This window comes from Ictalurus punctatus, chromosome 11 (genome assembly GCF_001660625.3).
Source record: "Ictalurus punctatus breed USDA103 chromosome 11, Coco_2.0, whole genome shotgun sequence".
NCBI lineage: Eukaryota > Metazoa > Chordata > Actinopteri > Siluriformes > Ictaluridae > Ictalurus > Ictalurus punctatus.
Genome location: NC_030426.2, coordinates 13,270,427 through 13,296,992, shown reverse-complemented (window position 1 = coordinate 13,296,992; position 26,566 = coordinate 13,270,427). Strand labels below are relative to the sequence as shown.

The 26,566-nt window shown below is 37.8% G+C and overlaps 2 protein-coding genes across 2 annotated transcripts; both read right to left on the bottom strand.

The window, feature by feature from the left end:
- Nucleotides 1-179: 179 nt before the first annotated feature.
- myhb (myosin, heavy chain b) lies at nucleotides 180-12,449 on the bottom strand. The gene is made up of 41 exons (XM_017479744.3): nucleotides 12,427-12,449; nucleotides 12,214-12,271; nucleotides 11,725-11,940; nucleotides 11,495-11,638; nucleotides 11,153-11,309; nucleotides 11,034-11,061; nucleotides 10,489-10,600; nucleotides 10,301-10,393; nucleotides 10,122-10,185; nucleotides 9,932-10,030; nucleotides 9,709-9,812; nucleotides 9,424-9,562; nucleotides 9,056-9,174; nucleotides 8,815-8,964; nucleotides 8,562-8,732; nucleotides 8,155-8,461; nucleotides 7,901-7,968; nucleotides 7,695-7,782; nucleotides 7,417-7,534; nucleotides 7,075-7,198; nucleotides 6,855-6,991; nucleotides 6,501-6,756; nucleotides 6,148-6,390; nucleotides 5,895-6,071; nucleotides 5,649-5,794; nucleotides 5,459-5,549; nucleotides 4,971-5,360; nucleotides 4,736-4,862; nucleotides 4,516-4,634; nucleotides 4,226-4,422; nucleotides 3,960-4,143; nucleotides 3,581-3,746; nucleotides 3,348-3,472; nucleotides 2,871-3,179; nucleotides 2,570-2,773; nucleotides 2,334-2,459; nucleotides 1,735-1,905; nucleotides 1,375-1,479; nucleotides 850-945; nucleotides 400-531; nucleotides 180-304 (listed from the first exon to the last, which is right to left on the bottom strand). Exons 3-41 carry the CDS (start codon nucleotides 11,926-11,928, stop codon nucleotides 284-286), a joined length of 5,811 nt encoding a protein of 1,936 aa, XP_017335233.1. The 5' UTR covers nucleotides 11,929-11,940; nucleotides 12,214-12,271; nucleotides 12,427-12,449; the 3' UTR covers nucleotides 180-283.
- A 6,291-nt stretch (nucleotides 12,450-18,740) lies between these two features.
- Nucleotides 18,741-25,099, bottom strand: arpc4 (actin related protein 2/3 complex, subunit 4). The gene is made up of 6 exons (XM_017479746.3): nucleotides 24,994-25,099; nucleotides 23,108-23,226; nucleotides 22,720-22,831; nucleotides 22,108-22,203; nucleotides 21,353-21,523; nucleotides 18,741-19,506 (listed from the first exon to the last, which is right to left on the bottom strand). The coding sequence occupies exons 1-6, from the start codon at nucleotides 24,994-24,996 to the stop codon at nucleotides 19,501-19,503; spliced, it is 507 nt and encodes a 168-aa protein (XP_017335235.1). The 5' UTR covers nucleotides 24,997-25,099; the 3' UTR covers nucleotides 18,741-19,500.
- Nucleotides 25,100-26,566: the final 1,467 nt, after the last annotated feature.

Below are 26,566 nucleotides of genomic sequence, written 5' to 3'. Positions count from 1 at the left end.
ATTCCTAGTTTTGAATTTGTCGTCAAGGCCGATTAATGAGCCTGTGTTAAGAACATTGATGGAATCTTGATATAGTTATTAAGGATCTAAATATTTGACTTTGTGTAAGCTAGTGGCACTGAAGCATTAACCATGTTTCTAGCAAGATACAAATGGACAAAACAAACAGAGACAGCAGATCATAAGGCATAATTTTTTATTGCTGTAGGCCTATTCTACTTAATAATTCTAATAAGAATTTTGAGGGTAGCTCATATTATGAGTTCTAGCTCCTCTATCATGTTCATTCTTCAGCTTCTTTACCCTGAAAAACAAACAAACACAAATCATTTATTTATTTATTTATTTATTTATGTATTCATTCATTCATTCATTCATTCAAGCACAAAAAGTACTTACCTTTCCTAATTCACGGCTCTTGGCTCGGAGTTTGTTGACCTGCGACTCAGCAATGTCAGCTCTCTCCTGAGCCTCCTCCAGTTCATGCTGCACCTTCCTAAATCTGGACAGGTGAGTGTTGGCCTGCTCCTCCTGTAAACACATTTAGTGGTTTTATTCATTCTTAGCTGCAGACTGATTTGCTTCGAATAAATCCGAATAAAAGCGAATTACTTTCATATTTCTGCATAGTGGTTCCATTTTTGTTATATGCTGAAAGTATGTTGTGAATCATAAACCTGGCATTCACATATAGAGTTTAATTTTCATTTACAAATAAATATAAAATATATTACAACATAATATATCTTGCAACTCAACCTTTCCCTGAACTGGTCCTATCCCCCTGCTTGGGCGGGTGCAATTGAAATCGGATTAAACTGCCATGTAGATAGTCTAAATATTACTCACAGATTCCTCAGACTGTCTCTTGTAGGACTTCACTTTCAGCTGCAGTTTGTCCACCAGATCCTGCAGTCTGGTCACGTTCTTCTTATCCTCCTCAGTCTGTGGGGAACAATTAAATATTTTAAGTAAATATCTGGGTTGAACAAAGAAAATAATATTGGACAACAGATTCTCAAGAATGTGAGAAATTAGAAGTTTTATTGTTCTGTTTCAAGATGACACCAGCATGCAACCAGCCAACCGTGCTGGAAATAAAAACACACTTTCTAATGGGAACTGGCTTAATGGTTTCCATTAACCAGTAAAATGAATAAACAATGACAGGTAAACTGTTAATGAACCCATCGCATCAATTCCAGGTAGGAATGTATTTTTTTCAGCAGGGAATATCACATTAAGTGTAATTCTCTCTTCATGAGAGTTGCTGCTTCAAAATGATTAGGTGGAAAACCAGCAAAAAGATTTTTCTTAATAATTTGTAGTTGTAAAGTTTGTGGTAAGAACAAAGAGTATAGACTGATGTAGTACCTGGTAAGTAAGTTCTTTCACTCTCCTCTCATATTTGCGAACACCTTTAATAGCCTCAGCTGCACGCCTCTGCTCACCTTCAACTTCATTTTCCAGTTCACGGACCTGAAGAATATCCAACATTTTAAATGAAAATAAAACTTGATTCAGAAATCAATTTAGACATGGGTAATACCTATTTACTATTACTATTACTATTACTATTTGTCTATTAAAAAATTAATCCAACCTTATCAAAATGTCTTTTAGACAATGAAAATATATATTCTGTCTTGTGTGACCACTAGAGTTTGAACGGTGGTGTGAACTGAATTTTTCAATGTGTGCATGTGCAGAACTACAATGCATTATTATACATACTCTAGCCTCCAGTTTCTGGAGTTGTTTCTTGCCACCCTTCATGGCCAGACTCTCAGCCTCATCCAGGCGGTGCTGCAGATCCTTTACTGTGGTCTCCAGGTTCTTCTTCATCCTCTCCAGGTGAGCACTGGTGTCCTGCTCCTTCTTCAGCTCCTCTGCCATCATGGCAGCCTGCAATTAATTTTTTTTTAATTAGATGGTCAACCTTTAAATGCAAGCAACCTATGACTTTTTTGTTTTGACTTTCATCTCTGTGACAAAAATGAACAAAAATGTACAAATAACAATGTGTAAATATTCATTAACAGTATTCTGTAATGTGTAGCTCAACAACTATAAACCATCTTCTGTTATTTGTAAGTAACAAGTAAAAAAATGACATTTACTTTATTTTATTATTGTTAATATGAAGTTTTGATAAGTTAGATATACAGTAAATGCTGCTGTGAATAGTGCTAGTGACTACCATAGAGCTATGAATGTACAGGCATGCATTAACTGTATATGAACAATCATGCTGGTAAAGAGCGTCAGTGTATTGTTTGCTGAAACATTACAAGTGGAATCCATTTCACTTCAAAGTGCACAATTTCTCTCACATCAGTGATGGCTTTCTTGGCCTTTTCCTCAGCATTGCGTGCTTCCTGAAGAGTGTCTTCCATTTCACCCTGAATCTGTACAAGATCAGCCTCCAGCTTCTTTTTGGTGTTGATAAGACTGGTATTCTAAACAGACAGAAATTTTCAGGTTAAATTAAGGTTTAAATAAAAGAACAAATTATTAGGGCTTAATGCACTATGGGACCTCAAAATTTACAACAAATAATTTTTCTTACCTGAGAATGAAGCAGAGTCACACGCTCACTGGCATCCACCAGCTCCTGTTCAGCCACTTTGCGGCTTCTGTCGGTTTGCTCCAGAGCAACTCTAAGCTCCTCGATCTCTGCCAGCATCAGACTGTTTCTGCGCTCCACTATGGCCACCTGCTCCTTCATGTCTTCTTGTACTCGAATAGCCTCATCAAGATGCAGCTGAGCATCCTGGAAAAAACAACAGAAATTAGTTTTCTTTTTAAGTTTTTTTTTTTCTTTACATTTAGACTGCTTTAAGGTTTAGTATTTCAGTTTGTAAACCAACCTTAAGTTGGCTTTGGACATTCCTGAGCTGTTTCTGGGCTTCAGAAGCCTGCCGATTGGCATGACTCAGCTGGATCTCCATCTCGTTGAGATCACCCTCCATCTTCTTCTTGACTCTGAGGGCATCGTTTCTGCTTCGGATTTCAGCATCCAGCGTGCTCTGCATGGATTCAATCACCCTCTGGCTGTTTCGCTTGATCTGCTCAATCTCCTCATCTTTCTCAGCCAACCTCCGGTCAATCTCACTCTTCACTTGGGTGAGTTCAAGCTGGATACGAATGATCTTGGATTCCTCATGCTCTAGTGTGGCCTGAAACATTGAGTGAAAAGAATTTGAAGAATTGTATTCACAAAATAAATATTGCATTATATTTATTATTATATGGTAATATTATTACCATAATATGCCAATAATATACCATGGTATGGTATATTATTCAAGTCTTCTAGACTTGAAGCTTGTTTACATGTAACAAACCTCAGCTTCCTCAAGAGCTGTCTGTACTTCTGATTTCTCACACTCCAATGTCTTCTTTCCCTTTTCCAGCTCATGAATAGTTTTTCCAGTCTCTCCGAGTTGCTCAGTTAAATCTGAGATCTCCTCTGTACAGACAGGAATACACACGATCTAACATTCTGAAAAACAGTCTTCAACAGGACACCAGCTTACATGTCATGGCATTATGCAGGGAGGTATGCATGAAGACTTACGCTGAAGGTTTTTATTCTCCCGCTTCAGAGTCTCCAGGTGGTCTAGTGCTTCTTCATAGGAGTTCTTCATCTTGAAAAGCTCTGTGCTAAGAGAGCGAGCCTCTTTCTGTGCTCCCTCCAACTCTGCTTGGCTTTCTTCAAATTTCTGTTTCCATTCAGCCAAGATCTTCAAATAAAAAAAAATAAAAAATCAACAGTTATATTTCAGCATCTGTGTTAATTGTGGTGGTATTTTAACTTTAAACAAATACAAGCTTGCTAATTAGATATGCTATGTACTCGCTACATACATTAGTTCCATTTTAGATTCAACTGTGTTTTAAGCGTATTGATTAATTGAGAAAGTGGAATATTGGCTGCAATATAGGTACAATATTACCTTGTCGAAGTTTCTTTGCTTCTTGTCTAGATTGGCAGCGAGTGCATTAGCTCTCTCTACATCAATCATGAGGTCCTCTACTTCATTATGTAATCTCTGCTTTGTCTTTTCCAGTGATGCACACTTGGCGTTCACAGCTTCAATGGATTCCTCAGCATCCTGCAAGCGCTGGGCAAGCTTTTTCCTTACAAAGGTAATGGAGTTTCACTATACTATTACATAATTTTCTGTTATTTAAAAAAATATATAATAAGAAACATATTTACTTTGCCTCCTCAAGTTCCTCAGTGCGCTGGATGGCATCAGTCTCATATTTGGTTCTCCACTGAGCTACCTCACTGTTGGCCTTAGACATTGCACGTTGCAACTCAGATTTGGCTTCCTGTTCTTCTTCAAACTGCTCTCTGAGAAGGTCACAGTCATGGCGAGCTGACTGCAAACCATGGGCCAGGGCATTCTTTGCCTTGAAGTTCACAAAAAAATGCAAAATTAATGCTTCGATAAACATTTAAATAGATTTTTTTCTAAAAGTTATTTAAAATATATAACAACTAACCTTGACCTCTTCTTCAATATGCCTTTTCAGCTCTTCAATCTGCTGAGTATAAGCTTGTTTGGCGCGAGTCAGCTGAGTTACAAGTGCTTCTTTCTCTTCCAGATTACGCCCAAGTTCACCTATTTCAGAAATAACAACATAATTTAGGATGCCAATCTTATAGATATGCTTTATACTTTAATAAAGTGCACTGCTGTCCCGATTTACTCAGATTATTTACCATTTTCTGTCTGAAGGCGTGCTTTTTGGGTTCCCAGGTCATTCAGCTGACGAAGTTGCTCCTCATTCTTGCTCTTGAACTCACTCACTTGATCTTCCAGTGTACGGCACATCTTTTCAAGGTTAGCCTGTCAAAAGCCACAAGTGCCATGTTTTAAAGTTTTCTTACTCATGCAGCATGTTGCTTTGGCTTGATAATCATGCAGCACATTGCATTGGATTGATAATTTGCTTACCTTTGCTTTGGCAACAGCCTCCATATTGCTAGACAGATCATCAACCTCCATTTTGAATTCACTCTTCTCTTTTTCCAGCTTCTGCTTGACCCTCTGCAGGTTGTCAATCTGCTCCCCAAGCTCTGCCACACTGTCAGCCTGCTTCTTACGAAGAGCTGCAGCAGTGGCTTCATGCTGCAGGGTGGATTCTTCAAGATCACGGCGTAACTTTTGGAACTCAGCCTCACGTTTCTTGTTCATCTCAATCTGGGCAGAAGTGGCACCTCCAGCTTCCTCAAGTCTCTCACTGATCTCTTCCAGATCTCTGGAGACATCAGCTCTCTGCTTTTCAACCTTAGCACGGGCAGTCCGCTCTGCTTCAATCTCCTCTTCAAGCTCCTCAATACGTGCCTGTGATGAATATATTCTGATGAATATATATGATGACTACAAACCATATTAAAAAGCATGAAATAATAATGGTAAGTGACAAAGTAGTTTATAATGACCTGAAGTTCTTTAATCTTTTTCTGAAGCTGTGCTCCAAGAGTCTGCTCGTCCTCAATCCTGCTAAGAAGTTGGCTTGTCTCAAAGTCCTTCCTGTTGGTCATAATAATAAATAACTCAGAGATGTCAATTTTGAATAAGAGCCTCACTTATTATTTTTAGTGAACAATGGCATGGTCTTTGAGCTCTTACTTTTTAAGCCTTTCATCTGACTGTTGCTTGTCATTTTCCAGATCCATTATGGTTTCCTGGGCCAATTTGAGGTCTCCCTCGAGCTTTCTCTTAGCTCGTTCAAGATCCATACGCAGCTTCTTCTCTTGTTCAAGAGAGCCTTCAAGCTATTTTAGACAGAATAACAAATTGGGATATAGATCAAGCACTTAGACAATAATATATGATTGTAAATGTAAAATAGAACTTTTTTTCTGAAAGCCTTACATCATCTACTTGTTGTTCCAGCTTAACCTTGGCTTTAGTCAGAGTATTGACTTTGTCTTCCTCTGCTTGGAGATCATCAAGAGTTTGCTGGTGTGCCTCTTGAAGAGCTTTCTTTTCCTTTGTCAACTTCACAATGGTCTCATCTAAAGATGCCATTTCTTCAGTAAGGTTTTTGACCTGAAAATACACTTACATAAGCATTGGTGGCAGTCATGTTATCTAATGATAAATGCCTTATCCATAAAATAGAGACCTTGTTCTCAGTAGCATGCTTCTCCTTCTCCACTTTAGCTAGGGTTAGCTCCAAATCATCAATGTCTTTCTTCAGCTCAGAACACTCATCCTCCAGTTTTCTTTTCTTGCCAGTCAGTTCAGCATTGACTTCCTCCTCGTCCTCCAGTCTCTCAGTTACCTCTTTGAGTTTGGCTTCGAGCTGGATCTTGCTTTTGATGAGACCCTCACATCTCTCCTCAGCATCTGAGAGATTTTCAACTTCCTAGAATTGGAAATGATGAAATGCTCTTCATAAATCCTGCTTTTCAGGAAAAATTCATTCTAATCTGAAAAATTTAAGGAACTTGGTATAAAGGTGTGATCAAAACTTACTGCAGCTACTTGTAACTGCAGGTCATTTTTCTCCTGCAGTAGTGTAACCATTTTTTGCTCTAGCTCTTTCTTCTTTGCTAGAGCCTTTGCCAGATCCTCTTTCATTTTCTCAAAATTCTCCTTCATGGCAGCCATTTCCTTCTCAGTCTCTGCACTCTTCAGAAGTGGCTTGATCTTGAAATACAGCTTCATCCAGGGCCAGTGTTTTACATTCATGAATGAGCGGATGTTGTATTGGATGGTGAAGATAGATTCTCTGTTACAAAGTTAGAGTCCTTTTGTCAGTATTTCGGGGTAATAACAATACATTTATCCTGAAACAAACATACATTTAAAAACTCTAACAGACAATACCTTCTCTCCATCATCTTGACAAACTCTCTCCTCATAAGGAAACCTCGGCACAGTGCCTGAGTCATGGTTACAAGAATAACAAGCTTTTCATCTCGCATCTCCTCAAGAAGACCCAACAGTCCAGCTTTGAAGAACACCTGTAAATAAGTTTTTTTTTAATTATTAAGACACACTTCTCTAGTGAATGCTAGCGAAAGTTACCTTTGCTACCATTTCTTACTTTGGTATGTCCGAACTTGTACTGGGTATGATCCACATCAATGGAACTGAGAAGCTTTTCTGAAGCTTTCTTGTTGTCAATGAACTGACCCTCTGGGATGACACTGGCATTCAATACTTTGTATCTAAAAGACAGAAAATCTCCTTAACTTCGACACTAGGTTAATATACACCTCCGGGCATATATATATATATATATATATATATATATATATATATATATATATATATATATATATATATATATATATATAGTATGTGTGATTATAATTTTCTGTGATATACTTGATCAGATATAGAAATTAAATCTATAATACAAATGTGTATGATGTGCAGAAAATACCTCTGCTTAAAGTCACCGTAGAGGATTCTGCTGGGGAAACCCTTTCTGCAGATTCTTATACCCTCCAGTACACCATTACAGCGCAACTGGTGGATTACCAGAGCATTTTCCATGAGGCCTAAAGGTGCAAAGAATGTGTGAAACAGTATTAAAAATCAAGACATGATTTTACATGGATTGCCTAATGTCCCTGAGGCTTTTGGTTGCTTCAGCCTAATTTCCATTGAACTACAGGACAATGCTCTATGCACAGAGAAGAAAAGGTGATTTAAACTTACCTGGTGTCTTGGACTCATTTGGAATAATGCAGCGCACAAAGTGTGGATGAGTGCTTCTTAAGTTGGTCATAAGCTTTCCCAGGTTTTCCTGTTGGATTAGAAAACAACCATGTAAACAACCATCCATCCTCTTTCAAATACTTATTGAGGGTTTAATGTCTCATGGCTTTAGACACATTAGAAGAAATCCATATATAAAATCTTACCCGAAACAGAGCTGACACTGTCTGGAAGGAGCCACCTTTCTTCTTCCCACCTTTTTTGGGACCTTCAGCTGTTGATTGAACACACCAGTAAAGTTGCTTTGGTTCAGCAATGTTATCAAATTGAACAAGTTTGGAGACACATCACATTTCATTCAGCCCACTTATCCCCAAGAGCATTAAATAGTTATTCTAATACTGACATAAATATCAAATTCTTTCGTACAATAGTCTCTACAAAATAAACTGCAACACACCTTCAGTAGAGGCATGAGAAGCAAACAGAATAGGCAACAGTTTAAGTGATGCCTTCTGGTACAGCTGAACAACAGAGTCATTCAGAGGGTCCTTATTTTTATCCAGCCAGCCTATGATGTTGTAGTCCACTGTACCAGCATAGTGCACCAGGGAGAAATGAGCCTCTGCCTTGCCTTTAGTAGGCTTTGGCTTCTGGAAGGATGCACTTTTACCGAGGTGTTGGTCATACAACTTGTTCTTGAATGTCATGTCTGTGGCCTTGGGGAACATACACTCTTCTTCAAGGATGGAGAAAATTCCCATTGGCTGTAGGTAAGAATAAAATTTGTTTATTCTTCCAGGAGAACAGCAAAATAATAACTTTGTTTACCCACCAAAAACTGTTAATTAGGTAATTATTTCTCACCTTCTCAATAAGCTCTATACAGGCTGCCAAGTCCATACCAAAGTCTATAAACTCCCACTCAATTCCTTCTTTCTTGTATTCCTCTTGTTCCAGCACAAACATGTGGTGGTTGAAAAACTGTTGCAGTTTCTCATTAGTGAAGTTGATGCACAGCTGTTCCAAGCTGTTGAACTGTTAAACAGAAACAGACAAGCTACTTTCCACTCTTTTCTCGGGCTGGAATGATATGCATCTTAGCACCTAATTTACTTACATCGAAAATTTCAAACCCAGCAATATCCAGCACCCCAATGAAGAACTGTCTTGACTGTTTGGTATCCAACATCTCATTGATACGGACAACCATCCACAAGAACATCTTCTCATAGACTGCCTTACTCAGAGCCATGGTTGAATTGTTGACCTGTTTGAAAGAGAAAATAATAATAATAAAACATTTTTCAAGTAAATAATTGCAATTGTAAATATTCTCTGTTTATGTGGATTCTCATTACCTGTGGCACAGTCTGCCCTTTGGTCACAAACTCATTCCCGACCTTGACTCTGGGAAAGCACAAAGCTTTCAGCATGTCAGCTGAATTCAGGCCCATGAGGTAAGCGATTTTATCAGCCACTGAAGGAATAAGGTTTATATAAATTTACAAGCTCCAAAAACACTTTTCAATTTAAGTAAACTATATTTTGATTAGCAGGTCATTCCAAAAGCTGGTCTATGAGCAAATTGAGTTATTGTAACCTAAAAAAAAATTAAATAATCAATCATACAATACACCTGATGCGACATTAGTCTAATACAACCTTGAAAAGCGCTAAAGGTTTTGTCTCTCTGAATGATCAGAACCTGAATTGAAGTCTCACTTACCCTCAGTACCATCAGGCTCGGCCTGTTCCTCTCTCTGTTTCTGCTTAAATTTCATGTTCCCGTGATGCATCACAGCTCCTGTCAGCTTGTAAATGCTCATCTTCTCCTCTGCAGTGAAGCCCAAGATGTCAATGGCAGTCTGAAAAACAAGAAGCACTCATTTACACATCATGTAATATCAGTGGTCAGACGCAAAAGGCAGCCTTGAGCAGAAAGAACAATTGTGTCTAATCTCATAAATTACATTAAACATCAGAGATTACACCTGTATAAAAATGTTCTTACATCTGTGGCAATAAACTCTTCCACGTCATTGATGCTTTTGACCGTGATCTCCCCATGACTGATCATTGGATAGTCATATGGGTTAGTGGTGATGAGGAGAGCCTCTGCAAAAACCGAAAACATTGTGCCTCTTGAAATATTATGTATAGCATAGTACACTTTTGCATTGCTTGTGCACACAAAGTGTTAACAGTTTAAGACTCCTCATGTATGCATGCATTACCCAGCAGTTCAGGCTTGTGCCCAGTTGTGAGCTGGTAGAAAATGTGGTAGCTCCTCTCAGCTGACAGCTGGAAGGTTACTCTTGACTTTTCCAGCAGATCTGTACAGATAATCATATGGGATAAATGCTTTTTAAGAGGGGATGAGGGGATACATATATATTCTTAATGTAATATTTTGAAACTACTCACAAGTTTCAATATCAGCTGAAGCCAACTTTCCGGTCGAGCCAAAATGGATTCTGATGAATTTACCCTATGACATTGGAGAATATGTTTAATACATGCTATAAATGTTATTATTATTATTATTATTATTATTATTATTATTATTATTATTATTATTAAATTTTTTTTAAAGAGTTGCTTACAAAACGGGATGAGTTGTCATTCCTCACAGTCTTTGCATTACCGTAAGCTTCCAGCAGAGGGTTGGCTGCAATGATTTGATCTTCCAGTGACCCCTGAAGATGAAAAAATTATTATGAAAAATACTAAGAAACATTTCACCATTTAGTATTCTGCTTACGCTACAACAGCAGTGCACTATTTCACCAACCTGCATTTTTCCAGGAACATGTTCTACCTTCTTCTGTCCAGACACTGCGATTGTCGCAAAGTATTGGATGACCCTTTTGGTGTTCACAGTCTTTCCTGCACCAGATTCTCCACTGAAATGAAAACCAGTTCAGAACGTATGCTATAACAGTGCTTCTTGCAGTCCCTAAAGCATAACTCTATTATATAACTCTTCAGTATCTGAAACCTGCAAATCGTCTGCCATTTTTCTTATTTGCTTCCACTGATTTTCCATAAAGTTCAAAACATTATTGTATTATTCTTAGTTCATGAGACATGAACAAAGCAAACTAAACCACCAATATGTTCATATTTATTGCAGTTATGGTGGTTATATAACCTACCACTTACATGATTTAACACAGTCTACTCATTCAAGTTATTGTATAGGCATGAACTTTGTGTAATATTATTTTTAAATGATGTTCCCAAGTAGCCTTTGAATCATCTAGTTCATTATTGTCTACCACAGTTTACCAAGCTCAATGACTGATTTTTACATAGACACAGCATTTCAGGACTTACGTGATCAGGATTGACTGGTTCTCACGGTCTGGGGGAAAAAAAATAATTCTACATGTAGACATATTTACTAAGTGCATAACTGATTAATCATATTTGGTAGAATTTTGAAAATTTCATACCAGTGAGCATGAACTGATAGGCGTTATCAGAGATGGAGAAGATGTGAGGAGGGGCCTCGACTCTCTTTTTGCCCCTGTAGCCCGTCACGACTTTACTGTCATACACTGGGAGCCACTTGTAGGGGTTCACAGTGACACAGAACAACCCAGAGTAGGTCTATACAAAGGGAAGAGATTAAATGCTAAATGTAAACTATGTATGGAAACCAGTTACTATGCCAGAAAACTATGTTAAATATGCCAGTGAGTACACATAGTTACGCTTCTGTACTCTATTATTGTAAAGTACTTAATATTGCTCTTGGAGAAAAGTAATGGAGTCAAATGTATCCGTGTACTCACATAAATCATCCATGCTGCATAACGCTCTTTGAGGTTGTACAGCACAGCAGGCTCATTGAGGTGAGTCATCATAGCCATGTCCTCAATCTTATCAAACTTTGGAGGATTCATGGGGAAGATGTCATCTTCCTTCACTGTCAAGGTCTGCAGTGAAATAAGAATAGTTAAATGTCAATGACATCAATATCAGACATTAAACCCCTACTATGGGATAATTTTTCACTACTCACTTTGCCACACAGAGTTTTGATGGTAGCTTTGCATCCCTCTTTACTCTGGAGGACCCCTTTGAGGTACATATCAGTCGGCTCAGACACAAAGTAGGCTGTTTTGGCATCAAATGGTAAGTTTTGTGCTTCAATCCTTTCTCGCTCTGGCTTCCGGAGGTATATGGCCGCCGGGCCAAAGCATTCCATTTCCGGATCCACACTCATGATGACAGCTTACTGGAGAGTACAATACCATTTTATTGCTTTTGTAGATATTTTTGTCTAATTGTGCAACAAATTGTGTCTAATTGTGTGACACTGAGAATAAATTAATACAGTCATCTAATGAATTTCATATTGGAAATGACAAATGTCATTAATGTAGTATACTCCTTCCACGCGCTGTGTACAAGTGATATGAAAATTTAGCTATGATGTTGCATAATTACAGTGACGTAATTTTTTTTTTTTTAAATATTCAAGTACAAACATAATGGCAGTTGCATTCACCCTGTCTGGTGCCTCTCAGATATTTCAGAGGTGATCGTTTCAGGGCTGCTGTGTAATTCTGTTAAATACAATAAAGGTTATGCATTACAATATATCTTCAATCATAATTTTAGGACTTTTTAAGTTTTTATTTTATTTTGTTTTTTATTGTTTTATTTTGCATTTTTATTTTGTTTTGGTCTTGTACAGAAGGAACAACTGTAAGTCACTCACCTTAGTTGGGTGCCTGTGTGTGTGATGAGGCTTCCCCAGCTGACTCTTTTATATAGACCTTGAAATGTGCTGTGACCATAACGGAGCTGCTCAATTTGGTCATGTATTTTTACTTTGTTTGCCCATTAATGTTTGCCTTCCTTAAGCAGCATCTTACGACCACACCAGTATTATTTTTATCCTGTGACAAACTGATACCATCTTATGAGCACAGAGGTGTTGTATTAGCACATAATAGATGTGTAATAATAAATATAAAATCAAAAGGTCTGTATTGTTTGACTCAATAGCAAAAATGCAAGATTATTGCTGTTGTTGCTATTATTATTATTATTATTATTATTATTATTATTATTGTTATTATTATTATTATTAATTGCATTGAATAATCACTACTGATTTACTACAACTGCATCAATCAAAAATTATACTTTTCCATTTTTTATGAGGCTAAAACTTCATTGTCTTGTGGTTTTCACAGAAGAATCATCATTAAAAACTAAGGTCAGATAGCTGAGTAAGTCCAGGTAATCCTTCTTTTGAATGTCCTCTAGCATTATAAAGATCGCTGCTATAAGTGTGGTTAAGACACCAAATGTCACTTGTATAAAGTTGCAAGGATCATAGAGGCCCAACGTGTTATGAAGAAATAAAATTGGTATATTGTCATACCAAAAGTTCTAGAAAATGACAGGAGCTGCCAAAGAGATTATAGTATGCCACTTTAAAGACAGCTGGAGTTCCTCAAGTCTCTCCAAGGGCGACTAAGATTTTGGCAGCCCCACTTCAGTCATTCTGAACATGTAGCATCACATTTCTTCCCTCCTTACTAACATATGAAGGTTTACTTTCTGTTCCTTCCTTTTTTAAAAATATAAATGTGAGATAATAGAACATTATTAGGCTAGGATAGGGTGTAGGATATTCAAATAAGCCCCAAATATGACATGTAAAACCCCAATTCCAAAAAAGTTGGGATGTTTGTAAAATGTAAATAAATGTAAATAAAAACAGAGCGCAATGATTTGCAAATCTCATAAACCCATATGTTATTCACAGTAGAACACAGAAAACATATCAAATGTTTAAACAGAGGAAATTGTACCATTTTAATGAAAAAATAAGGTAATTTTGAATTTGATGGCTTCAACATGTCTCAAAAATTTGGGACAGGGCAACAAAAGGCTGGAAAAGTAAGTGTTACTAAAAAGAAACAGCTGGATGTCTTGTCATGGCAAACTAGTGACTCCATTTCCCAGAATGTACTACGAGCTACAAACATGGCAGAAGACTACAACTCCCAATGGAACACACAGACACATCACCATCTCCTGAGGACTAATCACACACACCTGTTCCCAATCACACTGACAATCACTACTTAAGAGACTGCTCATGCACAAGTTCTTTGTGAAGTATTATGCTCAGTTGATCTTATCTCTGTCGTTTACAAAGCCGTGATCTCATGTTGCTGTTCTGGTTTTGACTTTGTTTCTAGTTTCTCATTTCATGATTTGCCTTGCCTATTTCATGCCTGTTTGCTGTGCCTCTGACCCTTTGCCTCTTCTGACCACGCCTTTGTTTCGTGATTTGGATTTATCTGCCTATCTCTCCTATAATAAAAGCTCTTAACTGCAATTGCATCCATCCTAACCCTCATCACATGACACTGGAGGAACATTTTGCAACTAATTGGGTTAACTGGCAACAGGTCAGTAACATGATTGGGTATAAAAAGAGTATCTTAGAGAGGCAGAGTCTCTAAGAAGTAAAGATGGGATGGAATCTGGATGGAAGTATATGTTGCTCTAAAACCTGTATATACCTTTCAGCATTGATGGTGCCTTTCCAGATGTTCAAGCTGCCCATTCCATAGGCATTTATGCACCCCATACCATCAGAGATGCAGGCTTTTGAACTGAGCACTGATTATAAGACAGATGGTCCCTCTCCTCTTTAGTCCCCTCTTTAGTTTAGAGGACGCGGCATCCATGGTTTCCAAAAAGAATTTCAAATTTGGATTCATCTGACACTAAGAACAGTTTTCCACTTTGCCTCAGTCCATTTTAAATGAGCTTTGGCCCAGAGAAGACAGCAGCGTTTCTGGATCATGCTCACATATGGCTTCTTCTTTGCATAATAGAGCTTTAAACAGCATTTGTGGATATCAAGGACAAACTATGCTCACAGACAATGAGTTCTGGAGGTGTTTCTGAGCCCATGCAGTGATTTCCATTACAGAATCATACCTGTTTTTAAGGTTACGCCTGAGGGCCCGAAGATCATGGGCATGCAATATTGATTTTCACCCTTGTCCCTATTGGCGCCCTGTCCAGGGTGTACCCTGCCTTGTGCCCGATGTTCCCTGGGATAGGCTCCAGGTTCCCCGTGACCCTGAAAAGGATAAGCGGTATAGAATATGGATGGATGGATGGACCCTTTTCCCTAACGCACAGAGATTTCAACAGATTCTCGCAATCTTTTGCTGATATTATGTACCGTATCTTTACTTCTGTAAAGATACGGTACATCTTTACTTCTGAAAGACTCTGCCTCTCTAAGATACTCTTTTTATACCCAATCATGTTACTCACTTTTTGCCAATTATCCTCCAGCTGTTTCTTTTTAGTAACATTTACTTTTCCAGTCTTTTGTTGCCTCGTCCCAACTTTTTTGAGACATCAAATTCAAAATTACCTTATTTTTTTCTCAAAATGGTACATTTACGCAGTTTAAATATTTGATATTCTTTGTATGTTCTATTGTGAGTAACATATGGGTTTATGAGGATTTAAATAATTGCATTCTGTTTTTATTTACATTTATTTACATTTTACACAGTCTCCCAACATTTTTGAAATTGGGGTTGGATTAATCAGGAAACCAAGAGAGAAAGTTTTATCAAGATATTCTCTACATTTCATAGAGGATGAGTAACAAATAAAGATGCCAGTTAGGTAAAATAGAAAGATTCCCTTTATAAACAAGAAGGATACATCTTTAGATGGCAATTCAGTAGTATGTTTACTTGTGGTATTGTGGCATGTATGATTTATAAGGAAGCTTTTGTCAGCCAGTAGCTCAGTCTTTCCACAAGGAAATGTGATCCCATGCTGGCAATGAAGGGAAAGCACTAGAAATTCTAAAGCAGTTACTCTTGAGATATAATGAGCTTGTGGATAGAATAAAAATGTGATATTCGATAGCTCACTCATAACATATTCTTATTTGGACAAAATACAAATATAGCCCTCTGTGCAGCTCAATGAACTAAATGTCAGCATGCTTGGGAAGCTTATTGTGTTAATACACCTTTGAACACTGCATGCACTGCATTTCACCAACGAACACAGTATCACTCAAGTGCCTGCAAATGTCATTTTCACATTGCTCAGTACTTCAGAAAGATGCTGCAAACTGAAGAGTGAGATCAAGATTTAGAGCATACCACTCAAAAAAGTAGGCTGTTTTGACATCGAAAGGTAAGTTTTGTGACTCGAGCCTTTGTGGTACGCTCTGGCTTCTGGAGGTATATAGTCGGTCAGCCAAAGCACTCCATATCCGGATCCACACTTGTGGTGACACCTTACTGGAGAGTACAATACCATTTTATTGCATTTGTAGTTCTTTTGTCTAATTGTGCAACAACACTGAGAATAGATTCATATGGTCATATAATGAATCTGATATTGGAAATAAAAAATGTCATTAATATAGTATAGTTCTTCCATGTTGTATGATGTTGCATACTGAACATTTGTAATGTGATAATCCTTGTGATCTTGGCACAGTAAATGTCAACAATTAGGCATTATACAATTCTACAGTGATGTCATTAAAAAAAAAAACTGCCAGAAGACCTCATCATCAAAGTAAAAACTGAATCGCAAGTCCTCTGATCACCATCACATTTAGTAGGCAACATCAGGGGAGACCCAGAATCATTAACTTTGCTTTGAATTTCTATATTATAGGACCCAGATATCTTACCTCACTGATCTAATTTTGTGGCTATGACCTTATGGGTATAAAGAGATCAGTCTCCTCAAGACACACTGAGAACACTAGAACGTTATTTGATGGTTCTCTTCATAAAGACTTCATAACATGTATCTGCATTTAGTAGGAGATTTATAGAACAACCCATTAGTATATTTGACAATCTTGTCAGTATTTACTAGATGACATGGAGGGTTTATTAATATTATTGGTGCATACCTAAGCCTGTGGTAATTTGTGTATACTAGACACTATCGTCCCAACAGTTTAGCCACTGCAATCCTTTGTCCTGTATTTGTAACCTCTTTCATACTAAATTATAACAGGATTTTGATACAGTGTAGTAAAATCTGAACTTAATACATTACACAGTCCCACTTAAAATGTGATGTTTGAAAGCCCTGTTTGAAAAGCTGAATGGGGTGATTTGGGGAATATGGTATAATTTCTGAAGAACATTTAAAAGCTGTAGATATTCCTCTAATTACAGAGCAGGGTGTGTGAACTGTGAGTAATTTTTAAATGTGTTAAATGAATTTCTAATATGGCAATCAAGATCTTTCAGTGTCTCCATGGATGTTCATCCAGTAGGCATACAACTAATAAAATCTATGAATCACACAACAGTTCAATAGTTATGTAACCATGCATTTCCTCTCCCATAATTTTATATATATATATATATATATATATATATATATATATATATATATATATATATATATATATGCTTATTATTTATTAAAATTATAACAAATATGTACTGTATGTCCACACTATTGCTGTAAACTCTGTTCCTTCCTTAAGTCTTTTTGAGGACGTGACATCATTTCCTTTACTGTAGAGAGCAAGTAAATGTTCCATTGGGTCTTATTTAGAATCTTTTATTGTGTGTAACTATGTTACCTATATTTAGTAAGATGTAGAAAGATTTCAAAGATTTTGCAAATTTTCCAGTTTAAACAATGCAAAAAACAAACCTTGCTCTAAATGAGAATAATTGCCAGTGAAAAGATGCCAAATCTTCTGAATGTACTACCAGTAAATAGAAAGAAAATACTTATCTCGCATGTGAAATGACAGTAATTTATCTCTTCTATACCAGTGCAAAAGCAAGAAGTATATACATATCACTTTTGAGACATAAAAATAGAAAAACTGATATACAGTATTTGCAGCGTGGATGGATTACATTAATGGAAATGTAATAAACATTGTTGCTATCATCATCCCAGTTACCTGTAGGTCAACTCTGTTACTGAGACATACTTTACTTTTTTTTAGAATGTTACAAATACACAAAAGAGAATTCATTTAATAGATTCTGTAGTTAAAGGTATGGGCAATTAATTACATACCGTATATCACTGAGGAAAAACAATTAAATTAAAGCAACTGCCATAAAAGCAACGCAACATTTTAAGGCATATTATAATCAGTGGCACTCAATTTACAAGAGATGTAAGTGCATTAGATTCAATATCAAATGGGTCACCAACCTCCATGGCTTATGTACCAAAAAGCTTAATATAAGGCTATGAGCCTGTAATGGGCCAGTATGTCCAATTTTTAATCTTGTTTGAATAAAAAGCCAAAAAAAAAAAAAAAAAAAGCTATTAGGACAAATGGGCATCAATTTCATTATAATGATTAAATGTATCTTCAGTTAAGTTACAACAGTGATCTACAACAGTCCAGTTATTTACTTTAAAAAGGGACCTATTATACAAAATTCACATTTACATGGTGTTTGAACCACCCTATAATGGTAAAAATCCATCCACTCCTTTTTTTTTTTTTTTTTTTTTTTATATTCCCCATAATACATAAACAGTGTCTCAAAATGAGACGTTCGCGTGCTAGAGCAGCTACAATGATGAGAAGACTGTCTCGGCTTCGTAAGCTTTGTAAGTGTTTTGTTGTTGGCTGTAAGAATAAACATAAGAGTCTTCATGTACTCCCAGCCTCAGAGCCACTGAAGGCACAGCAGAGTAATTTTATTTTTGAAGGAAATGTTCCCCAAAAAATTGCTAAATTTGTATACGTTTGTCCGAATCATTTTACATCAGACTGCTTTGTGAACGAGGGTCAATACAAAGCAGGATTTGTTGAAAAGTTTATGCTCAAGCATGGATCAGTGCCAACTGTTTGTGATCCAGATTCATATCCAGAAGATGTAAGTTTTGCACTTTATATTTTGTGAATGTTTGCAAATCGCCTTACCGAAGGTGCTTTTTGGCACATTCCACGTAAGGCGGTATTATTGAATTACTGAAAACAAACTGGTGAAAAAGCACCACCATGAACACAAACAATTACAAGCAATAAAGGGATGTTTATTTATCATCATAATTGATTTAACAAGGTCCTGTGAAATCCATGTGCAACAGCATGAAGGTCAATATATCAAAATCAGACATGAAAATGTCACTATGCACACAATATACATATATTTTACAAATAATTCAAGAGCATTAACACAGTTTACATTATTGGCTCTTTTTTCCCCCCTTTCATGCTCAAGAACATTGAAGACTTCTCTAAGAATGTCCACCCTGATTTTAAAAGGTTTGTTCAGCATCTATGCATATCATGATTCATGAGCATGGAGGAAGATGAGGTGAATCCATACTGCAGCATTGTGAGCACTTAACTATAACGAAGTTATAAGGGTTTGAAGGTAAAAAGATGAGTAGAAATTACTAACAGAAGATTGTGAAGTAGTATAGAAAGTTTTTGGAGCAAGTTAGCAAGCAAGCAAATTAAGTTGGCACAAAAGGATTAATAATGCAATTTTAACAACTACTGAAATGTACAGCTGAACAGTACAGAGACTCTTTGAATTCCATGAGTGCTTTTGGTTGAGATCACTGCAATACTAGAATTCAGTCCTGTGGTGAGGACACGTTCCCTGAATTCACTTAATCCATGTTGTTCCATGTTGATGTACAAACTTTGTGTCCTCTCGCTCACTCTCTGTTGCTTGTTTGACTTTCAAGACCCCAAACCTCCACAGGGCTTATGTTGACCATGGTGACGTGCTGCAGTGTGCAGAGGGTGAGGTGAGGTGCTTCCTTAAAACTACATTTAAAAAAAAAAAAGAAAAGAAAAGAAAAAAAAAGAAAAAAAAGAGGAAATTCAAGTCAGTGTTACTCATCTCAGGAAATTCAGCTACAAGAGAGCCAACCACATACAAAAGCAATTGAAATAGTTCAACACAACGAATGCTTCAAGTGGTTTCCCCAAATTCAACTTAAAATGCAACTTATAATGACTTCTCCAGTTTCAAAACTATTCAACACCTTCATGGCAAGCATCTTTATTACTTAGCAGAGCACACTTTTGGTGTTATGACCTGCTGCAAACGAGATGCAGAGCTTCTGGCAGCGTTCCTCAGGAATCTTAGCCTATTCCTCATGTGCAATGGCTTGCAGAAGAAATAGCCTCAATTCTTCGTAGTATGGATTCCATAAGATGTTGGACACATTCCTTTGAGATTCTGGTCCACGTTGACTTGATTGCATCAGGCAGTTCCTGCAGATTTTTTTGGTTTTCTTTACATGCTGTGAATCTCCCGTTCTACCACATTCCAAAGGTGTGTGGTAGAGAGAGAGAAAAAAATATCTGCACTTACACTGGCTCTTACACCTTTACTCTGCACGCTTTGCTTCTCTAGAACTCAATTAAAAATCTTGTATGCTAGCACTATTTGTATTGTTCTCCACTTGATAGATCACTTTGCTTGTATTTCCTCCTTTGTAAGTTGCTTTGGATAAAGGCGTCTGCTAAATGAATAAAATTTAAAATGTTCTGTTGGATGCAGATCCAGTGACTGCGAAGGCCACTGAAGAACACTGAACTCATTGTCATGTTCATGAAACCAGTTTGAGGTGACTTTTACTTTGTGACATGGGGCAATTATCATGCAGGAAGTAGCCATTAGGAGATGGGTAAATTGTAGCCATGAAGGAATGCACATGGTCTTCAACAATACTCAAATAAGCTGAGGCATTCAAGCAATAACTGATTGATAGTAACAGGCCCAAAGTATGCTAAGAAAACCTTCCCCACACCATTACACCACCTCCACCAGCCTGGACTGCTAACACAAGGCAGGTTGGGTCCATGGATTCATCTTGTTGGTGCCAAATTCTGACCTTACCTTCTGTGTGCCTCAGCAGAAATCGAGATTCATAAGACCAGGTTATGTTTTTTAAGTCTTCAGCGGTGTAGTTTTGGTGAACCTGTGCCCCCTGCAGCCTCAGCTTTTGTTCTTGGCTGACAGAAATGGAACCTGAAGTGGTCTTCTGCTGTTGTAGCTCATCCACCTCCAGTTTCAACATGTTGTGCATTCTGAGATGCTTTTCTGCTCACCACAATTGCAAATACTGCAAGTTATCTGAGTGACTGTAGCCTTTCTGTTCGCTTGAAACAGTCTGGCCATTCTCCATTGAACTCTCTCAACAACAGTGTTTCTGTCCGCAGAACTGCTGCTCACTGGATGCTTTTTTACTGCAGCATTCTGAGTAAACTCTAGAAACTGTTGTCTGTGACAATCCACAGGAGATCGGCAAATACAGAAATACTCAAACCAGCCAGTCTGGCACCAACGATCATATCATTTTTTTCCTCATTCTGATGGTTTATTTGAACATTACCCAAAGTTGCTGGTCCATATCTGCATGCTTTTATGCATTGCACTGCTGCCACATTATTGGTTGATTAGATCATAGAAAGAATGAGTAGGTGTACCGATGTTCCTAATAAAGTGCTCAGTGAGTGTAAAGTTGCATCTATTTAATACATTTTTAAAGGATAAAAATTTATTAAAAGCTCCACATGGTCAAAACGCACGAGGCCAAACACTAATTATGGTAAATGGGTATGAGTATGATTATGTGTGTGTATGATGAGTATGATTACTTACATTCTTGAGGAATTCTTCAGCAACTATTCGTGCCCTTGCATTGACTGACAGCTTCATCTCGCTGATTTCCTTATCAATTTCCTCCATAAAATGGATGACAAAATCCACCAACTTGTGCTTATACATCTGCTCTGTGTGAAAGTTAGTGATGAGGAAACTGATATCATAGCCCTGGAATGAGAAACAACAGAAGGGGTTATAGTGCAAGTGATGATCAATTCTCCACTTTTTCTAATGTTCTAATAATTTTCTCCTATAAATTTAGTATAGCCTACATTATACATATAAGCATAGAACATATAACCAACTTTTATTACCCAATAGCCATAACCCATGTTCACGGAACAGCACACAAAAACCAAACAACCCGTCTCTGTTATGCATAAACGGAGTTGCCAGTTTATTAGGTACACCTACCTTGTAGTTATGCTCACTTGTGCCTGCAAAGTGAACTAAAATGGTTGGTGAACTAGAGAAAATTACCATAAATAAACTGGCAAGTCAGTGTATCCTAAAACTCAGAGTTTAAGTAAAAAATGCACTATCAGTTCAGATATACATTTACATTTATTCATTTAGCAGACACTTTTATCCAAAGCGACTAATAAATGAGGAAATACAAGCAAAGCGATATATCAAGCAGAGAACAGTAAAAGTAGTGCTGCCATACAAGATTTTTAATTTATATGTAAAAGATATATTATCTGAGATTACTTCCAACGGTATGTTATTCTCCTCTCCTTATAATCTCTCACCTCCACTGGTTTTCTCCGCAGAATGAAGAAGTTCTCGGCTCTCATCATCATAAAGCGCATGAATTTGTGGCACAGAATCTTCTCAATCTCATCAGCCTGGAAATGACCAATCAGAGCACAGTCAACATTCACAATGTTTCAGCCTAAGAAACTCATGGGACATGGAACTGACATCTTTTGTACACTTTTCTGGCCACAAGCTTCAGAATCAGGTGGCAATCTCCATACTTCCGTGCATATGCCCTTCCATACACTGGTTTCCAGCAGGACAATAAACTTTTGAATACCACATCACAATGAGATTTTTGCACCAAGATATAAATACAGTCACTTGAGTTTAATTTAATAAAAATCATACAAAGTTTTTGTTTGAAGCAGTAACTGACGAGTAAATAAGATAATTGTGCGTATTTGCAAATTGCTACTTAATCATTTCTAGCATGCACATCATTGAGGCCGTGTTTGAAGTGGTGATTGTTTTAGAGACTTCATTACTGTGGTATAAAATCTGTCATAAAATCAAAGCCTTCTACAGATTAATGCTACTACTCTAAAACCAACTACAAACGTAAGTCTCTGGGAATGTAAAACCGATGTACGATAGTTTAGTACCTGCTTTACTGCAATGCTGACGCGAACGGAGTTGATTGAACCTTCTATAAGGACCTTCTCTTTATCATTTCTGCTAATCACAACCGGCTGAAGCAACAATTCCTTACTGCTCCTGTTACATCACACACAATCACAAACACACAGCCAGTCAGTGGGGGTTAACGAAATACTACTGCTAGACACTGGGCAGATATAGCACTTTAAATATATGATTCTAAAATAAAATTATGGAAAAAAACAGAAAACTGTGCTATTTATGTTGAATAAAGAAAAGAAATACAGATGTGTATTACACATTAAGTTATTAATATACAAAATGCATAAAAGAAAAGCATTGAAGTACTCAAGCAGGCTTTGACAAAAAACACTAGGTTAAAAGCATACTTACCGGACTTCAACCTCAGGTTTGTTGTGGCGCTCGACCACCTGTGAGGAGAAGTTTTCCAGGCAGAGAGCTGCCTGCAGTGTTGCTCGTACTGCATTCAAGTATGGACGCAGAGTCGCTGTCTGCAGTGAAACACACAAACATGACAAGAGTGGAGGCAGCCAGCTATTACAACAGCGTTCAACCAGACTACATTCATTCCTAGAAAATATACAGCTCACTTATGGTGAGCCCACCAATTACACACCCAGAGTTTGTCTGCTTACTATCACTGGTGCTCTTTTTAAATCAGACACATTGCACAGGCCTGAACCTGTACACAATTCCTGAAACACTGTACTCTTCCACAAACCTGCTAAATCCACACACATTTCACAACTTTAGCTCCAAGTTACATCCATATCCTTCAGTCATGTACACCAGAATGGTAACAAAACCTCAATCTGAAACATTTGATGCATAAAAGTCAAACCTGAAAGTACAACTTTGATTTAATTGCATAAAATAAGCTAATGCATGTAATGTGCAGCTGGATATTAGTCTTCAAAGAATGGTGTCAGTGCACAGATGTGGCACTGAAGCAAAGAATCACTTTGGAGACATTTTGCACACAGGGCACCACCTTGTGGGGAATCTCCAACTTTCTAAACAAGAGGCAGGTCAATACGGTCACTGAAAGTGTGGACCCTGGCACAGTGATGTAGTGGGTAACAGTCATCTCATTGCTCCTGGGTCCCAGTGAGCTTGGCTTACTGTCTGTGTGGAGTTTGACATATTCTCCCAGTGTGCGCATTGGTTTCCTCCGGGTTCTCTGGTTTCTTCCCGCCTTCCAGAAACATGCCAGTAGATTGATTGGCTGCACTAAATTGCCCATAGGTGTGAATGAGTGTGTGTGGGATGCTCTGTGAGGGACTAGAAACACATCACTGGGTATTCCCACCTCATACCCAGTGTTCCTGATATAGTCACCGGCTTCACCATAAACCTGACCAGGATAAAGACTCTGAAGATGAATGAATGAATGAAAATTGAGCACTTTAAGTGTATGCTCCTAATACGTCACGGACAATTACTTTCAAATTCAACAAGAAAGAGGAAGCCCAAACTTCTCTCAAGGAACTACAGACAAGTGTGTGACCAAATTTGGTCCTCGTATGATCCGGTACTGTGCAGGCTGGATCAACTACTCAAACACTCATGCGTAAAATCAAATAAGTCTATCCAAAAGTCCCAAGATATTACAATATAAACATCAATATCATAATACACTTTTCTAAATATAATAAGGAACCAGGACTTTTATTGGAACTCACTTCAAAATCGTTTTGTACCGTTACATGCGTTGATTAATTGTAAACGTTTGCTCTTTTCCTTTTTCACTTTTTAGCCAAAGAGCAACACTAAATATCATAAATAATTTACTGAGAAGTGAAAAGGTCTTAAATAAACACGCCGATATATATTTTGCCATATGACCCCTAACCCCTAGCAATACTCCAGTGAACTACTTTAGCAGAATACTGGACCTACTGCAGTTCACTATCTCACACCAAGAAGCATCAGCTAATAACACATTAACACTAAAGGTGTAAACTGCTAAATGCAAGATACTTATGACGGGTTTGTGATGCAGCATGTACGCTAACGGAGAAAAATTTAGATGATGACGTCAGCAGACAGTCTTGCACATCTGCTAGTCATCTCCTGAATGTTCTTGCTGGGGTAATCTCCATAGAAAAGCTGACACTGGGTGGGGATGGTTTCGCTAGGCAGCTAACCACTAATGTTATGACCACATGAATATAAAAAATATATATGCACACTGACAAAAGCAATTAATGTTGTTTTTTGTTCAAAGTAAATAATTTGTTGCAATGTGGTTTTCTTACCATTTCTCTTTATCCGGCTCTTGTCTGAAAGCGGAAATGCTACAAACAGCGAACCACTTCCGTGTTCCTTGTCGTTCCCTGGGCGATACCACTAACAGAGTTTAGCACGGGGGTGTCCAGCAAGACGTCGGAAGTAATATCAAACAAGGTCAAGTCAAACTATTTATAAATACCTCACTTATTTTAAATATAAAATAATTATTAAAAAATAGATTAAATGGATAACAATATGTGCGTACAAAATAATGTATAAAATAAATATGCAATATGTGTTAATTCAGCATTCAGTTCTTCAACTGATCTAATCACCGATCAGCTACAACATTAAAACCACTGACAGGTGACGTGAATAACATTGATGAACTCATTACAGTGGCACTTGGCAAGGGGTGGGATATATTAGGCAGCAAGTGAACAGTCAGTTCTCGAAGTTGATGTGTTGGAAGCAGGAAAAATGGGCAAGGGTAAGGATCTGAGACAAATTGTGATGGCTAGATGACTGGGTCAGAGCATCTCCAAAAAGGCAGGTCTTGTGGAGTGTTCCCAGCATGCAGTGGTTAATAGCTATCAACAGTGGTCCAAGGAAGGACAACTGGTGACCGATTGAATGGCGCCCATGGCTCACTGATGCATGTGGGGAGTGAAGGCTATCTGTCTGGTCTGATCCCACAAAAGAGTTACTGCCGCTCTTTTCAGCATAAATTGCTGCAAAAGTTAATGATGACTATGATAGAAAGGTGTCAGAACACACAGTGCATCTTAGGTTGCTGCTTATGGGGCTGTGTATCTGCAGACAGGTCAGAGTACCCATGCTGACCCCTGTGTACCACCAAAAGCACCTACAATGGGCAAGTGAGCATCAGAACTGGACCATGGAGCAATGGAAGAAGGTGGCCTGGTCTGATGAATCACGTTTTCTTTTACATCATATGGACACCCGGGTGCATGTGCATCACTTACCTGAGGAAAAAATGGCACCAGAATGCATTATGGGAAGAAAGCATGCCAGCTGATGCAGTGTGATGCTCTGGGCAATATTCTGCTGGGAAACTTTGGGTCCTGGCATTCATGTAAATGTTACTTTGACACGTACGACCTACCAAAACATTATTACAGATCAAGTACACCCCTTCATGGCAACGGTATTCCCTAATGGCAGTGGCCTCTTTCAGCAGGTTAATGCATCCTGCCACACTGCAAAAATTGTTCAGGAATGGTTTGAGGAACATCACAAAGAGTTTAAAGTGTTGACTTGGCTTCCAAATTCTACAGATCTTAATTCGGTTGAGCATCTGTGGGATGTGCTGAATAAACAAGTCCAATCCATAGAGGCCCCACCTCGCAACTTACAGGATTTAAAGTCCTACGTTTTTTGGTAGGACAAGGGGACATACACAATACTAGGCAGGTGGTTTTAATGTTATGGTTGGTCTCATGCTTAGGCTCATATGTTACATTTTACATTATTTCAGTTTTTTTGTTTATTATTTTTTCTTTCTCCATTGCTCTGCACAACCCAGTACCATTCTGCACAGAATGTATCATTTGCATCATAATGCAATAATGCAATTTT